At 32.3% G+C, this 18,458-nt stretch overlaps 2 protein-coding genes and 1 long non-coding RNA gene across 4 annotated transcripts; all 3 read right to left on the reverse strand.

The window, feature by feature from the left end:
• Positions 1-389: 389 nt before the first annotated feature.
• Rab7 (RAS oncogene family member Rab7) lies at positions 390-5,519 on the reverse strand. Its single transcript, XM_076909436.1, has 5 exons — positions 5,376-5,519; positions 4,266-4,451; positions 3,930-4,148; positions 3,346-3,483; positions 390-3,245 (listed from the first exon to the last, which is right to left on the reverse strand). The coding sequence occupies exons 2-5, from the start codon at positions 4,443-4,445 to the stop codon at positions 3,159-3,161; spliced, it is 624 nt and encodes a 207-aa protein (XP_076765551.1). The 5' UTR covers positions 4,446-4,451; positions 5,376-5,519; the 3' UTR covers positions 390-3,158.
• Positions 5,520-5,819: 300 nt separating this feature from the next.
• Rad50 (DNA repair protein rad50) lies at positions 5,820-13,385 on the reverse strand. Of its 2 annotated transcripts, none has more exons than XM_076910250.1 (17): positions 13,018-13,385; positions 12,771-12,920; positions 12,041-12,482; positions 11,792-11,946; positions 11,516-11,714; positions 11,102-11,325; positions 10,667-11,032; positions 10,470-10,590; positions 8,820-9,192; positions 8,521-8,726; positions 7,966-8,303; positions 7,388-7,807; positions 7,105-7,230; positions 6,730-7,005; positions 6,517-6,650; positions 6,293-6,424; positions 5,820-6,125 (listed from the first exon to the last, which is right to left on the reverse strand). In XM_076910250.1, the coding sequence occupies exons 1-17, from the start codon at positions 13,246-13,248 to the stop codon at positions 5,876-5,878; spliced, it is 4,143 nt and encodes a 1,380-aa protein (XP_076766365.1). In that variant the 5' UTR covers positions 13,249-13,385; the 3' UTR covers positions 5,820-5,875. The 2 variants fall into 2 exon arrangements, with proteins under 2 accessions (XP_076766365.1, XP_076766357.1); XM_076910242.1 differs by having other exon boundaries at positions 8,814-9,192.
• Positions 13,386-14,856: 1,471 nt separating this feature from the next.
• LOC143432802 (uncharacterized) lies at positions 14,857-15,273 on the reverse strand. The gene is made up of 4 exons (XR_013103063.1): positions 15,252-15,273; positions 15,100-15,159; positions 14,970-15,014; positions 14,857-14,888 (listed from the first exon to the last, which is right to left on the reverse strand). It is a non-coding gene; the product is annotated as an uncharacterized LOC143432802 (long non-coding RNA).
• Between the last annotated feature and the right edge of the window lie 3,185 nt (positions 15,274-18,458).

Here is an 18,458-nt window from a genome sequence, read left to right on the forward strand (position 1 = left end):
TCGCGATAACAAGAATGAAACTTTCACTTGTCAAAGAGACATCTCTACTTTATATTATACTTTATGTGTAAACGAACTATAATTTATTCGCTATAAAGACGTATGTATTTACGTACGTGTACACGTATGCATATATTTGACATTAATCGTAAAAATTTGTTTAAAACTTAACAAAGGCCGTGTGATATATATCATACATGACATGAATATAAAATATCCTATACGCAGTTTATAATCTACTCATAGATATTCTTAGTTCAACATTCATATATGTATATATACATATATTAGTATAATATATGTATATATAAACATATCATATCTATATATAATTACTTATAGGCTTCACCTAAATAAATATATTGGTTTAAAGGAAAGATAAAATAGCGTTATATAAAAACGAATACTTTCTTACATTCGTACAAGGAGTAAATATTCAATTTACATTGGTTGGAACATAACAACATATGTGTGTGTGTGTATGTGTGTATGTTGAAATTCTCGAGTAAAACTACACTGCTCGTTACAGGCTACCCTCTTTTTTTTTATACTTGAAAGGAGTCACTTTTTCCATTATTCTTTCACAATTAATAAATTGGTGCTATACTCAAGTTATATAATTATTTTATCTTAACACTACTTCATATGGGATATACTAGATTCACTATCTATCTCAACAGACATTCATCTCAATAATAACAATATAGACATCGAACCATAATGGGGATTAATGATAGTCTTATACTTTGTTATATCAGGTCAAACACAATGATCTGTCCGTGGCACAGATACATTATCAGCGAATTAATTCGACCAGCTCGTTATTTTTGTTGCAATAAATGTATTTCTCCTTCTTTTATCCTTTTTTTTGTTGTTTTAGTTCACTTAAAAACTAAGAGTAGCAATAGTAGTTTTATAGCAATAGCAGCAGCAATAATGATAATATTTATAATATCTATCGTTAACATATTTTTGATAAAATTATATTAATAATTATAATTATAATCGTCACGACCATCGTTCATTTATATACATATATAATTACGTGTATACGCGTACATGTATGATGATGCATGTTGAAGGCATGCGAAAATTTATTATCACAAGTGTACGCATATCGTTACACGTGCTAAACCCTTTTTATAAGAAATCTTATACGTATGTATTCAATTCAGATCACGCAATTTGTAGCTCTACAATTTTCTTCAGAATCGTGGCTTAGTTCTAAAATTATAATTATTTTAAATGTGGAAGTGATCGTCAACACCGCGTCACAAATTTTCTTATTGCAAATAACACGATCTTTACAAATCCTTCATCCTTCCTTTCTCTTTACGTGATAATTAAATGGAGTACTGTGATTGCTGTACAAAAATCATTTTTTATAGAAAAAATTTCATTCCAGAGGAGATAATTTATAACGGATCGTTAAACCTGCGGTTTAATCGTTAATGATCCTTTTTGAACAGACTTAACAACCATATAAATATTGTATATGTTGTAAGATTAAATTGAAACGAAAAAAACAGATTTACAAGGTTTAAGAATCAATCATCGAATAGCCTCTACAGATTATATGATATGTTTAATACAAAAACGTCTTTTCAAACGATATTTTATAACGTTTATAATTGCACCTACAGAGAAGGATATCTCACAGTATTAAGAAGTTCAAAACAAAAAGGAGGAAACCATTGCATCTGCGGCTCTGAACCCTTACTTTTGCGTGCAATTTAAGGATACGTAAAAATATTAGTGAGCACGTCGAGTGTATCAAATAATAAATTATCCACAGTTATTGAATTTCTTTTTAAAGAGGGGATTTTTTTCCTTGAAAATGCACTAGCCTTTTGACACAAAGACGATCGTGAAATATCGAAACAGATGTGTAGAAGATGTTATTAGTAATAATCTATTGCATTATTAATTGAATCGTTTCATTATTCTGTTATTCGAGTTTATCCAAGTAGAAGGGATGGAAAATACCAATTATTTTATCGATAACAAGTCAATAATTTGGATACTCTTTTTCTGTGATTTTTTAATATTTATAATCCAGTTTCTGCTGTGAGTGTTGAAAATTTATATCATGAACATGACAGTGTCGTAACAACAATGGAAAACTAAATTTTTCGAAAATAAAAATTTCCTTACTAAACATACTAAAGATACTGTTGACTGAAGCAATTTTATAATGTTTGAATTCTCGGAAATAATCAACGGGTACGATTGTTTTTTTAATATTTTTTCATTTCTAGCAAAATGTTTAATTACACTATCTTGAGTGAAGTAACACTCAATATGGTTTGCATTATCAAAGAAATCCAAGAGGTAGTTGTATGATATATCGCGAAACTTTTAATACAAAAAAATTATCCTGTACCAAACTTATTGACAAATTTGAAAAATTTTTGTTTCAATTTGACAAGCTACATTCGAGGGACAATTAAATGAGCCTTTCCACAAGTATTTTTTTAGAGCTCCTCAATAAATGCGATTGTACTTAATGAATTATGAGCAAACTTGTGATGATCTAATTATTATGCTAGGCGTGTTCCTAACCCATGAATTTTCCTTCCGACATAATTAATTATGTCTAATTGTGGTTTGAAAACAGCATAGCATCACTCCATAATGAAGGACATTAACAATGAGTTGTAAAGATGCAATTAAAAAGGGCAGCTCATACTGTTCGCCATACCCATAAGAGAGCATTACTATTTTTTTCTTTTTTTTCTTTCTGAATTAATGCGTTGAACATATTGCTTGACTTCAAAAACAGTCTGTTTGAAAAATCAAGTATATGTACAAACACACGATATAAAATACAACATTGTCTCCTGTGTAAGGAAGCAAAATGGATGCACCTTGATTGAAAATTGTTTAAAATTGATCGCTTATGAGCTCTCTTCTATGTACACATATTTTTATTTCTTTCGCTATTCCACATAATTTCATTAAAGAAAAATTTCAACACTGTGAATGTGCTTTAAAATTACTTTGCATGAAATTTAAGTAAACTGAATCAAGATGCATACTTAAAACTTCCAAAAACACATCAAGCTCGATGTAGTATTTCTTAAAATGCGCAGGTAAGCGAATGTACGATCTGACCTGTGCATCTATGTGCTTGTCCAAAACATTCACCACTCCAAGACCTAGCAAGCACAAGAATCACCCTTGCCATTGTTTCTTTGGTCATTAGTCAGTTTAATTTGGTCCGGGAATTCGTTATATAATTCCACCTAAAATAATACCATCATTTGTTATATCTTAGTACCTGCTAAATATAAATAGATAGCTATAAATAAAGCTGTAAATAAAAAAAGACAAAAGATGACTTACTTCACTTTCTTGAGCTAAAGCATTCTTTGCTATCGTTTGGAAGGCTTGCTCAACATTAGTGGCCTCTTTAGCACTAGTTTCAAAATATGGAATATTATTTTTGGATTGACACCATTGTTGAGCTCTCTTACTAGAAACCTAAAATTTATTTATTAAACTTAAACTTAAATCAATCGATTGCATTTAGAAATATTTGACATAATTTTCTACTACATGTTATGCAATATTTTATATCTGTTATCTAGTTCTCCATCGATAATCGAGGGAATGTATGATTTTCAAGTAGAAAATTGAATTTTTAGAACTGTTGTATATGTTGCTAATGTCATTCACATATTATTCTTTCGTTTTAGATAAAAATTAACATATGCTGAATTGTACAAAAGCAACTACATTTTCATTAATTGTACAATAATTAAAAAATTGTATAATAAAATCTCAGTAATTAAAATTGTATAGTTTCAAATATTCCATAGCAGTTTCATAGTATTTCGGTGTTGTATAAAGTAACGTTATCGTGTGTCTGCAACAATGGTATGTAATATAGTAGCAAACATTTAAAATATTTTATAATGAGCTGTTACCACTTTGGACTCCAAATCAACTTTATTTCCGAGTACAACGAATGGAAAATTATCTGGATCTCGAGGTGAAGCTTGGATCAGAAATTCGTCCCTCCATGAGTCTAAGGATTTAAAGCTACTTGGTGCAGAAACATCGAATACAAGTACACAACAATCAGCACCCCTGTAGAAAGCAACACCTAAAGACTGGAACCTTTCTTGCCCAGCTGTATCCCATATCTATTTCAATATAAGAAATGAAAAAGTATATAAAAAGGTATATAAAATTATATATAAATATTACTTAAATAATTTAAGTAATATTTCAATAATATTTAATAGATATATTCTTTTTACCTGCATAGTAACTATCCTATCATCGACCATTACTTCTTTGGTAAGAAAATCCGCGCCTATAGTAGCTTTATATTGGTTACTAAATTTCTTGCTTACATACTGATTCATCAGAGAAGTTTTACCAACGCCAGAATCCCCGAGGATAATGACTTTAAGCAATACTTTCTTACGAGAAGCCATTGTGAACTAAAATGTGAAAAACACATTTATTGTTATTTATTTAATTAATAAATTAAATGAATTCTAACAATTTCTAATTATTGTTAAGAATATTGTTTAAAAATACAGTACGATTAAAACTAAATCATATTTTGCTTAAACGTTACTGTTCAAAGATATAATAGTAACTTATACATGGTTGCACGTAAGGAATAATATAGTATTGCAATCTAATGTAGACGCTCTGTACTCGTTGTACACACAACTTAAATACAAATATTAAAATTGGGATACTGAATTATTCTCAGCTATTTAAAAGTGCATAAAATCCTCTTTAATATGAGTACCTACAAAGTTCAGTTAGTTAAACTTTGTATATGAAAGAAGCTCAGAAAAAATATCTCTTGGTATTAGAATTATTAATTAATTATTCGATTACGAATATATCTCGACCTTAAGTAAATATCGTATTAACGCGCAACAATTAGATACGTAAAATGACAACGTAGAACGATGCAGACGCAGGCAAACGACTTAAATGTCACAGGCAGATGACTTTTTTTTCGTGAATCATTGGACGTGAATGGGAAAAGTACTCCCCTTGCACAATGACGTATGTGCATTACTTGAAAAAAATCATTGCGTGGAGATGTTCCAAATACGCATTTTGGCGGTTAAAGTCTACGACGTGCGAACAATGCTACCGTGAAAATAACACGCGTGGTGTTGTTGAAAAAGAGGAGAGGACAAATTGATAAAGCACACGGTCGACGAGTCACAAAATAGAATTCGCTAAACTGCGATGCTTGAAAACCTGTCAACACGCGATCACGGCAATTGAGATTTACTATCGAGATTGGACGAGTACCCTAATAAACGTACGTGACGTTCATCGAAATGTGTAAACAACGATTGGCAAAGTAATAAAGTATCAACTATAAATTACATTACCGTTGAATTAGATAAAAAACAGTGAGGGGAATTGTTCCTCAGCCAGCACTTCACACAAAGAAAATGGCGTGTTATGAAATCACGAGTATGACAACGATGTCGTCACCTGTTCTTCGCCTCTCTTATCGACCGAGTAGGTTCAAATCTCGATTGTACAAATCGATTCGATACTCGATACGTTTCCTGTTTGATTAGCGGCAACATTTAGAAATGTTATCCTGTGCAAAATGTGCGCAAAAGTTCTAAATTTTAAAATAAAGTTGTAAAATTTATTAATTTTGAAGGGGAACTGATTTGCGTAAAATATTATTTATTAATTAAATATATTTTTAAATTATAAAAACAAATCATTTTCGTAGAAAAAATATTACTTTAGACAACTAGGGCTAACCTATCTTTTTAAGTAAATCTACTTAAAGCCACCCTGTAATAGCAAAATATCACTCATGGAAAATAACCTTCGATTTTATTATTTAATTACAAACAGTAGGAAATATAACTTATTGGAAAACGTATCTTTTCTTTGATGGCCTGCTTTGAGTAGAACCTTCATCGTCGCTATCCCAAATATGTCTTTTCTTTTTATTCGTTTGTACACTATGTGCTCCTTTCCATAAACTTGTAGCTGACCGGTTTCGCGAATTGGAATGTTCGTTACTTTCTTCATCGGATGACATTTCTTCTTTTACAGTATCCGTCTCAGAATAATCTCTAGTTCCCACTACACAATGTCTAATTGCAGTATATCCACTAAAAAAATATGTAAAATTAAGGAGAATCTTTACCTTTGTAAAACTAAAACTTTCAATGCATTAAAACCAATTTTTAAATCGATACTGACACAAACCAATGATACGATATTTTATATCTTAAATAAGTAGCAAAAATGCAAGTAAAAATATATTTTGCAAACATACGTCGCTTTGCGATAAAGTTGATAAAAGCCTTTATTGCTGCTTAGTTCAGCTAGTTTGAATAAAAATTTCTCGTCGTGGCTAATTACAATTAGCTGAAAGTTCTTCTGATACTGTGACCTCAATCTAACAACCCTTTATCATAAAAGCAATTCTTATTAGAATTCTAAATTATTCTTTGAAAATAATTATATCTATATCTTAATATCTTATATCGTACAACATACATAGACAGAGCATTTGCTAAACTATCTGCATTTTCTTGATCCAAGTTTGTCGTTGGTTCGTCCAATGCAAGAATTCCACAATCTTTACAAAATGTTTCTGCTAAAGCAAGTCTTATAATTATTGACGCTAATACCTAGAAATAAGTAATGCGTAAGTAAAACAAAATTCATCATTTGCATTAAAAAAATTATTTTTTTAACAGTAAAAATTACTTTTTGCCCGGCACTACAGCGACCTTTCATATCTATTTCATGACCATGTTTTATCTGAACTAATTTGTAGTTATATGTTCTTCTAGCACTACCTATACCTTCCGTAGCCTCTGTCCGAATTTCTATAGCTGTTGTGTCTGTTCCTTTATACACAACCCTCCACATTTCTTTCATAATTCTATTAACTGATGACATACGTTCTTCATGATATTCTATCATAGCATTATCTAATGCCCTGCTATATGCTCTTAAGTTTAATATGGCTTCTTCTGCAACCTACGTCAAAAGGAAATTATTCAATTACATTTATATTATTAATGCTAATCACTAAGTACTGCCAAACATAAAAAATAAATAATATTCTTTATATATTACCGTTACTTCAATTGATAGTTTTTTGTTAGTTTTACGAGCATTTCTATATAATTCTTTTTTCAACTCTTCAGTATATTGTTGTACTGCTCTCTCTAATTCTTCTTGATTTCCTCTCAGTACATTTTTCTAAAAATATTAATACATAATTTCTTACTTGTTATATGATAATAAAGCACTAAATTTTTATCACCATTTTTTAGAGCTATTACAATTATAACAAACGACTAAAATAGCTATAGATTTCAGTTATTATTTTTGTTTGAAATAATGGAAAAAACTTTACCTGGCGCAATAAAAGTTCCTCAGAATTTTTTGATTTTTTCCATTCATCCAAAATTTCTGCGTAGTCTATTGCGTTCAACTTTTTTTGTATATTTAAATATTGTTGTTCTAGTTTCCTAGTTTTTTCCTGAACTTTTCGCAACGTAACATTATCTGATAATTCCCTCTTTCGAATCTTATGACGCGCAACATCTTCGTTCAGTTTATTAATCGTCGCTTCTATATTACTTTTTTGTTGACGAAACGTATTAAGCGTTTTTTCATAACTTTTTATTTTCAACTCAGAAGATTCTAAACACTCGGGAACTTTCCGATATACAAAAGTATCAACGTCTTCCTGCGCTTTTTGTAATTCAGATAAACGTCTTAATCTATCTGCTACTAAATTTCTATCGGCATCGTATTTTACCCGATTATCTTCCTGAAATAAAAAACACGTATCAATACTTTTATGAAAATATCAAACCCTGTTCAGTAAAGAATTCAACAAATATAGATACATTTGACAACTTTCCAAATTTAGTTATTTAAAACAACAATCGCATAACTATTTACAGTCCTATAAATAAACAAACAAACCTTCTTTATCTCCAATTGTTTTATTCCTGAATTTAATTCAGCTTCTGATTCAGTCACTTTTTTTTTCAGTGTGCGAACTAATTCCCCAAGAGAAATTTCTTTCGAATAAAGAACTTTCTGCCTGTCTTTCAATTCTTTCAATGTTTGCAAATCTGTTTGTATCTTTAATTGCTGCTCATGTAATGCATTATATTCTTGCCGTGCATTGTGTGTTTGTTCGTTGTGTACGTTCATTTTAGTTTGTAAATTTTCAATGTCATCACGAATATTTGTCAAAGACATTTTCAATTCTTCTCTTTGAGCCTGTGCTTCTTGGAGACTACGTTTTGTTTTAATACCTACAGATTTAAGCAAACTATTATTTTATCTACGCATAAACAAATGTTTTTACTACTCAAAAAAAATATAATTTTAAAAATATATTTTTGTAATAAAAAACAAAAAGATTGCATATTCGAAGAATTTCTACATTTATATCTTCTTTCAATTGCAAATCGAATTTTTTAAAAGTGAGGTCTTTAATCCAAATTTTTCCAAACAGTTTTTTCAGTATACCTGCAGTGACCATACGAGTATGGAAATCATTAATTATTTCCTGCAGCTTCAAACTTTCGTCAATATAACTATCCCATAAGATAATATCACCCATAATATTTTTGCATATTGTCAATTTACTTTCGGGATTACACTTTCTCTTTTTTAGCTCCGTTGCATTTGTTTGAGATATAGCCAATTTATTTTTGGCTTTCTCTAAATTGTTGCTTTGAAATTGAATAAATTATTATAAGTTAAAAAAAGAAACACAAATATAATACAATACATAGATAACAAATAATAAAAATTGTTACATTAACTTCTCCGCTTCATCTTCTTCGAATTGTTTTATCTTCTCTATGACTGGATTTAGCTGCAACATCTTGTCATATTTCTCTTGTTGCATCTTCAATTCTTTTTCACATTCTTTCAAACGACTGGGGTGATTTGTCATTTCATTTTCCAGTTCCTTTAATAAATCCACAAGCGTGTCATGTTTTTCAAACCCTCTACGACACAAAGGGCAACAAGGATTGGTATCTTTTAATTGCTTCATATATTCTTTATAAGCCGCCCCTTGATGCGCGTATATTCCTCTTTTGTCTTGAAGATCTTTAACTTTCTTTGATTGTAATAGTAAAACCTCATCAAATTCTTTATAGTTACAAATTGATGAAATTTTGTGTTTATTCGCTAAAAAAGGAAGATAAATACATTTATTGTAAATGATACATAATATCATAGTTAATATAGAGTCAATAATAATATACCAAATTATTGTCATTATAAATTATTATAAACCATTTTAAACCCTAAAGGCGGCATTCCATAGAAACATCGGAATTTTTTTTTTGTATTTAAACCTTACAGAGGTGAGGAAGTCTCTGGCTTGGGTCAGGATGCAGAGAGTATTGGGTCTCTTGAATAACAGGAATGACTCACATACAGATACTGTGGAGTTGCAGCACCCTCTATTTCTATTTGGTATTGCGGATGAAATTTAATGCAAGGAGTCTTCTTTTAATGTCTTTAGCCAATCCCCTGCTTGCCAAAATAGGTAAAAGAAATCATCTTTTTGTGTAGGATTATGGACTTTCTAGACAGTTTCGTGCTGTTTTGCTCCAGTATGCATATCTACAGGAAGCTACATCAGACTCCATTCCTCACCCCTATAGGGCATCAAGGAATATTCTCTGCCATTTTTGCAAATTGGACCTAGGTTCATCTGAACTTTTTTGTTGCTTTCTAGGTGTAGTATCAACTGTAAAAATTTGTCACATGAGTGGTGAATCACCCTGTATATTACACATCTATTGTCTTCCTGACTTCGCTTCCACTTCTCTTTCCTTCTCTCTGTTTCTTTCTCTCTCCCTCACCTTAATTACAGAATTTAAAAGTACTGTTGATTAAATAAAGAAATTTCTTAATTTTCATTGAACAGAAAGAGTAAAATAAATGATATCTTCCGCTTTAGAGGTAAGAGAGAGAAAGATATATAAGAAAGCTATAAGAAAGAGTGAGGCAGATGATACCGACCTCACTCGGGAACCCCTGGCGCCATCTCTGTGAAAAGTGTTCAAACTGGTCGCACATAATTATCGACAGCGAAGTGAACTCCTCAAGAACTACTAGCACCATCTCCTGGAGTAGTGTCGAAACTGTTAGGGCATTAGTTTCAATACTTTCCGCAGAGATGGCGCTAGTAGTTCTTGAGTAGTTCACTTCCCTGTCGATAATTATGTGCGACCAGTTTGAGCACTTTTCACAGAGATGGCGCCACCAGTGCTAACGAACTTTTTTTATAATTATTAAATTTATATAACCACTCCCCCGCACTAATTTTGTGGAAAGCCGCCTCTAGGATTAAAAATGAAATTAACCATCGCACAACTCAGCGCTCAAAGGGTTTAATGACATGTTTGCAAGGAGAAGTATTATGCTAACTGCATAGTAATTAAAATTAAACTTACATTCTATTTCCTTTTTCTTCTTTTCAAACTCATGTTCCGTATGCGATATCGTTGTTTCTAATGTAGTTATCTGATGTTCCTCTTTTTTAATTTCTGTATTAATAGATTCTATTTCAGCTATCTAAAATTAATAATATAATTAAAATTTGTAAGGAGTATGTAATATTCATCTGATGAATGCAATAGTCGTTAAATACCAATTCTTTTTGTATTGCGTCCAAATTATTTTTTAATTTAGTATGAGTTAACTCTTTAATATCAAATAATATCATTATATTCTCTTTATGTTTGGTTTTTAGTTTTTCCATTTCTTTTTCTTTAGTAGCCAACGACGATTTATGCAATTCTAATTCAGTTTGAAATGAATTTTGCTTTAGTAACAATGCTATTTCTTCATCGACCGAATTTAGAAGTGCCTCAATCTCATTTCGTGAATTAGTTTTTGCAACAATTTCCTCCTTCACAGCATCTACATTCATTGCTTCTTTCAATCGCCGAATTTTCTCCTGCGCTTCTTCTACTTCAGACTTAATAGAATCAAGCTTATTCGTCGTCATACCAAGCTAAAAAGAAGAAAACTTACGGAATGTTGAAGTGAAAATAACAATATTTTGAAAAGAAAGGTGTAGAACCTGTAAAATTTCCGATTTTATTTTATCGATTTCTGCCCTTGTCTCAATTACTTCATTTTCTTTAAGACATTTTTCCGATTCCATTTTTGAATGTCCACTTCGCAAAATGTCAACTGTTTTTTGCAATTCCTTCTCTTCTCTTTCCCTTTCCGCTCTATTCTCTTCTGTTCTTTTTTCTAATTCACCCATTTTTTCTTCCAATCTTTTAGAGTGCACTATTACTTCTAAAAAATTATTTAATTTTACATGAATATACATAAATTTAGAGTATACTAAGTACATACCTAACAGATTGTAATAATAAATACTAGTAAGCAATAATAATTTATATCATATACAAACGATTTCGACAAAAATTCCACATTGCTAAGAGTATACATATCTTTAAAAAGTTGTGTACATATAGATACAAACCTATATCTGACACATTGGATTCAACTTTATCAATATTCCAAGCAGATAGTGCTTCATTTAAAATTCTATTACGAAGGGCAACTTTCTTCTCTTGATCCTTAATTTGTTGCCTCAACGAACCATTAGTTACTCTTTCATTGGCTAAAGCATTTGATATTTTGGACTCTTTTCTATCAAAATCTTTTAAATTTTCTTCGGACTAAACATTTTAAAACATATATACCATTTTCAAAATTCAAAAATTTTTCTTTATTTCAATAAAGAGTACTATCATACCTCTTTTATTTCATCAAATGTTTTTAATAATCTTTCATCATATGAGTTTATAACTCTCATTAATTCCTCTGTGGTCCCGTCGAATGTATATTCTAAATCTTCTTGCAATTTATTCAGCTGTTGTTTGTACATATCGTACTCTGCATTTTTGTTCTCTAAATAACAAAAAAATCACGCACACACACACACATATATATATAGATAAATTTCAGTTATAAACAATTTATTAAATACTGATTGAAACATTACTTGCTTCACTTTGTAAATCTTTATAATCAGCAGTTTCTTTCTCCAACATTTTCAATTTTTGATTCAGAGGTTCTAATTCCTTGTTAAATTCCATAATCTTAGCTTTAGAACTTTCTAATCGTTTTTTGTAATCCGCAAGCTTCTTTTCTTTCTCCTCTACTTCCCCAACAACGACCTGTGAACTCCGTTTTTGTTCTTTCAATATGTTTACTTTTTCTCTCAAATCTTTCAAGTACTTTGTAATGCTCTCAAGAGCTTTGTTAAATCTAGCGCTATCAAAGATCTCATCAAACTTTTCTTTCAATTTTTTACCATCCTGGAATGGCCAATTAAGATCTTCTTGATGACAGAAAATGACATAATCCAAAATGGGTTTTGAAACACCCATTGCCAATGTAAGCTCTGCATCAACATTAGCACATCGATTGGTTATTGATATCACCTGTATAAATAAAGAAATCTATAAAACTCTAAAATTTATATAGAACGAAAATTATTTAACTAACTTGTATTCTTTTGTACATTAAATGACTTCAGGGAGTTAATAATTTAGAATACGATTAGTTTTTTGAGAAATAAAAAAGTATGCAGCTTCAATTGAATTTAAAAGAAGATCATAACACGAATTAACTTATATATAAGTAAATTTAAATACATTTCATAGAACCAAATATATTATGTCTTACTTATCAGCATTATGAAATAGCGTTATTAAATTTTTAAACTATACCTCTGTTGAACCTTTCTTCAGTCTGCTTAATGTGCTGTCAAGAGTTTTAAATTTTATTGTTGTATTTGTTCTTGAAGATTCCATTGTTCTGGATATTGTGAAAAGATTACCCATGGCATCAATTACTTCAGCTTTAACGACACCTCGAACCTGTTTAATGAAAATAATTAGTCGATTAGAAGAGCACAAATCTTTAAAAGAGAATGAATGAAAAGCGATTAAATAAATAATAAATGTATTGTTATACCGATGGAGCTCTTGTTAAAGTCGGATCATGAATAAAATATTTTCCTCTATCCGAACCAGGTGGGAATTCACCACAAGTGGCATACTTAAGAGCTTCGATAATTGTTGTCTTTCCTGTGCCATTTGGTCCGAGGATAAGCGTTAAAGGACGAGAAAATCGAAGCGAAGCCTCTTCGTTTTCATCGCCAAAATTACGAATACCGCGAATAGAAAGTCTTCTTATCCGTGACATTGTTCAGGCCAAGATTTCTAATTAAATACAGTGCATTAAAACAACAAAACAAAGGACTGTAGTTAACTACGGCTAACAGGTGTGAACAATGAACTGAAATGATTCTGTAACTTCGTATTCGCGCGGATTAAACCGACATGTTATATAACATAAACATGGAATAAAACGATAGAGACGAGACGAGACTTTACATCAAACTATTTTTCATTTTTAAGTTATGTTACATTACACTAGCTATGGGTAGCAGAGGTATTTTCTTCTCTAACCACAGCTAATTTTTATGTATGTTATTATATGTTAAACAATTTTTTTATACAAGTATGTTTATACCAACATATCTGTTATTTTTTGTTTAGTTTTCAACGTTAAAGTATATGTTTCATATGTGTAGTAAATATTACAGAGAGAATACATTATACAAACAGATTGATAAAAATATATTGAACCAAAAATTACCGAAAGATCGCAAATAATAATTTTTATGGGGATTTTAGAAGAATAAGGTTAACTATAGGGATTTGTGCGCCACGATAAATAGTCTTACCACAGTATACAGTAGCGAAACTCTCTGTCGGCACCTTTGATGTCGGTATACCATAAAATTGAGTGCGCATGCGCGACAGAAGCTACCTAATCGCAGTGCCACCTGGATTTCAATCTCACTTGCATTTTTTTACTCTTTATCTGCCCAACTTATTTTTACGTTTAGTTAATCAAAATTTAATAAAAATAATAAATGTATTATTTCTAATACACTGAAAAACAAGGAAAGAAAGCAAAAATCGAAAAAATATAAAATACACATGTTACTATGACTATAAAAATGTAAGAACATAAATATTATACAAGATAAACAAGAAAAAATATAATGAAAAATACAAAAAATATATTATACATTGTATATTTTATTTTAAAATTTATTTTAAAGTTATTTTATATATACTTAATACCTATGTATACAAATATATCGGTAACAAACATATATCTTTTGCCATGTTTACTTTTACATTGTGCATCTATTTGTGCTGTTAATAATCTATTAAAATCTTCCGGTAATAACTTACGACCTAATTCCCTCAAATTATTATATTCGTCTTGTCTACTTGGGCTGACTGATTTTCTTTCCCTTTCCTTCGCATGTAATCGCCGAATTTGTGTACGCAATGCATTATTTTGCGTTTTTAATCTTTTAACTTGTTCATGTAATTTTTTTATTCTGAAACTATCATCTAATGATCTCTTTGTATGAGTCGTCATCAGGCTTGTTCCTGGCTCCTCAGCAGATGTGCCTCTGTAATATTCAAATCTGTTAGATTCATTAAAAAGGATTTTTAAATATATGATATAAAATTATATAATTATAAATTAGCTAACACAAAATAAACAACAAAATAATATGAAATAAAATAAAATAAAATACAGTAAAAGTATAAACTTACGGTTTCATTACTTCTGTCTCGAAATTACTAGCAGCAGAATGGCAAGTTGGCAGAATTATTTTAGAGGTTTTTGTATTCCTGAAAACAATTTAGGTATAATTTATAAATTTACTAATTAAAAATACATAAACTCATTATTCTATTAATATATATTACCTATTCTCTTCTTCAACTTTTATAGCCCCTTCTGCATATGTAATACTACAACAAAAAAATATGTATTATAGAAAATTACAAAACAATATAAAATATAATTTTAATTATTCTATTAGTATATATTACCTATTCTCTTCTTCAACTTTTACAGTCTCTTCTGCATATGTATTACTACAACAAAAGAGATATATATTATAGAACTATAAAATTGTATATAAAATTATAACAAAAAAATATGAAATACAATTTCACATACCTAGATAGTTCTTCTTTTTCTGTAGCTACATTTTGTTTTGCAATTACATTTGTATTATCTCTGAAAAGAATTTATTTATTAAATTAAATTGTGTCAAATAATTTAATCATTAAATGAAATTATGTCAAACTAACAATTATTATTAAACTTACTGTTGTTTAGTATCACGTCCCAATAATAGTGTTGGAACAGCATCTGGATGAAGGCTAGCTCTAACTTTATTAATTCTGAATAATTTTTCTTCAAAATGTAAATGGCACAGACGAATATTGTTAAATGAATATTGTGGACCTTTAGATAATAAATCATATCTTTTACATGCATCTACCCATTTCAACCATCTGTAATATAAAATTGTATTAGTTTTATCAATAACATATTAATTTATATATTACATATATTTATATTATACTACTCAAAAGAAGCATGGCATCAAAAAATCATAAGGCATATTATAAGACATGTTATACCTGTCTTGTTCCTTTGGAAATTAAAATAATGTCGCTTCACGTTGAATTGATTTAAGCATCCCAGTATTGCACAATTTGACTTCTTTCTTGTGTCCATTTTTTAATTATAAAATTAATGCAGCAACGTCTGAAACAAAGCTAAGATCAAAGTGCTTCCAAAGAGAATATATAATTTAAAATATTTATATAAATTAACAATTCCCTTAAATTATTAATCAAAATACTTTTAGAAATTAACAACTATTTTAAATTGATTTTTTTTGCTTCCTTTCCTTTTTCTTCTAAAATCTTCGAAATAGCTTGAACGTGCTTCAACGCTTTCAAGCAGCTTTCAACAGATATTGAATTCCCTCCAAATTCAGCTTCAGGTTTGGTTAGATATTCAATCGTCTTTTTGTTTGCTAAGAAAGAGAGAGAAAGAAAAATTAAAGAGCAAGTGAGGCAGAAGTTCAGATGGCACTGCGATTCAGTGCCCTGTTTCGCGCATGCGCATTAAATTTTGTAACACAAAATCGGGCAAGTTGCGCTACTGTATACTGTGGTATAATTACGATCCTCCCGTGAGAATCATTTATACAATTAGCGGCTCGCCTTTCAGGAAGCGCCCCCGAGGAGAGGAACAACACCCGCGGCCGGTCCGCGTTTCTCTTATTCCAGCGACCGGCTCCGTCCGCTTTATTTATAGACAGTGGAAGAACGTTCCGAGTTCTTTCTCTAAACTAATATTTATGCCGCGTACGCCGTGTACGCGGTCTTCTAGATGAGAGGCTTCATTCTTGGTGCCCTTGAGCGATGGATGGATTTAGACTGGGCCATAAGATAATGTATATGTATCTCTCTCTCTCTCTTCTGATGAGTACCCTGGCGTCTAGATTCATTGAATTCAATGGTATCCGAGGGTAGCAAGTACAGGCATCGTGGTAGCAGTTGGAACGGTATTTCTTCTAATCTGAAAACAATTATATTAATATTTCATTTTCACATAAGATATAACTGCATTCAAGACGTCAATGTAATGGTTTTTTAACTCAATAAATGTGACCAACTCTTGTCAGCGTGTCAGCCGTGAATGTCCAATCGTGACCATTATTTTAGTCAAGTTCCTTGGAAAACCGTGAAGTCTCCAAAATTACAGCGAAGCTCGCGTGGTTACTTCGAAGCTCAGACGTCTGAAAGAAGCCACGAACCTCCTGAAACTTGGCGAAACTTGCTTTTTGTAGAAAAACACAGAATTTAAGGAACGAAGAGGGTGGAGGCCGTCACAGGTACGATGGCGACGACGACGACGAAAGCTGATAACGGGAAAGGGGGTGACGGGCGGTAGCAGTGGACGGTGACAAGAAAAAAAAATTCGTGGCGCGGCAGCCGGTGTCTGCAGGATTTTGCGTGGATGGCAAGAGAGAGAGACGGAGCGAGGCCGGCCGGTATTGATTATGAGCGAAAACCGCACCCTCGGCCACCCTCTGCGCGCCCTAACCGGGGGTTGGCCAACAGCCGCCGCGCGCACGCCGCATAAAGAGAGGAATCCTGCGCAGTCGTCGTCTCTGAATCTTTCTTCGTCTGCCCCTGTTCAGACTCCGATCAATCCCGGCTCGCCTCATCAGCCCTCCCAACCCCGTCTCTAGAGACATCGAATCGATCTCGGTCAGTCCTCTTTTTTAATTATTCGATTAACGGGAACTGTCAGAAGCTACGAGACAGGTGCGCAACTTAAGAAACGATTCGAGGGATGATGATTTGGAAATTGTTTAGATACGTAACTTGGGACGTGTCCTCCTTTAAAAACGAAATAAAGGGTGGTTTTTATACGAGGAAAGATTTCGAAACAGAAGAGCGTCGGAATGTTGTAGCGAACCATTCAAAAAGTGGTGGAATACCTGTTTTATACGCAATCCGCAGTTGGAATTTTGTAAAATGGAGGATGCGCCATTTATTTTTGCGGGGGGTTGCAGCATCCGCCTGAATTGGGGATGGCGATCCAATGAGAGCACCGTTCTCCCTCTGCGAAGATCACGAGGAAGCATCTGCGCAGCTTCCCTTCTGGACCAATCCCCTGGCCACAGAAAATGGCGGAATCTCGTCATCCCTTTTCAGAAGATTCTCTACACGTGTAATTCCATATTTGAACACGATCGAAATCGATGGAACGATCACGACTCTTGGTCCATTAGATACCTCGTAAACGTAATCGCAGCCGGAGGTTTCTGTTTTACAGACAACGAAGATTTTGCTGTTCAGATAACAGCTACGCGTTTCAGAAGCCTCGAGCGTCTCGTTTCGTAACTCGTCCGACCGGTAGCGTGGCCAAGGAACCAGCGAACGCCCTCGTTTTTCGTTGATTCCTTTTCTTTTTTCGACCCGTTTTCATTGGCATGAGATATGAACAATTCTAAGAAATTAATATCGCCGATACGCGAGACATGGTCGCCCTGACTGCGCCGATCCACCGGTTTATCGAGCGACCGTGCAAATGGAATTCGACGATCGATCTCATCGATGCTATTTTCTGAAAAATTTTTATTCAAACTGGCGACGCTCCATATCCGGTGTCTACATCTCGCTGAACAAAAATTTTCCAGCATCTAAAGGTTCCCTAGCAAAGCTAATTCCAACGAGTAGTCCTCGACGATTCCACGGCAAAAGAAGAAACCCATTTCCCCAGTTACCACCGGTGATCGACGATTCCTCGAACACCTGGAACCTCCTCTCTAAGACATCATGGTCACTGGAAACATCACTGGCCATTTAGATGCAGCTGCTTAACCGTCTTCAAAGCCGACTTCGCTCGTTCCAATCGCGGCGAGGCGAGAACCCTTCCGAATGACTAATATCTCCGGAGTAGCCGAACGTAGCGAACTTAACTCGACTACCACGAGCAACCTCCCAAGA

This window comes from Xylocopa sonorina, chromosome 1, assembly GCF_050948175.1.
Source record: "Xylocopa sonorina isolate GNS202 chromosome 1, iyXylSono1_principal, whole genome shotgun sequence".
Classification (NCBI taxonomy): Eukaryota; Metazoa; Arthropoda; class Insecta; order Hymenoptera; family Apidae; genus Xylocopa; species Xylocopa sonorina.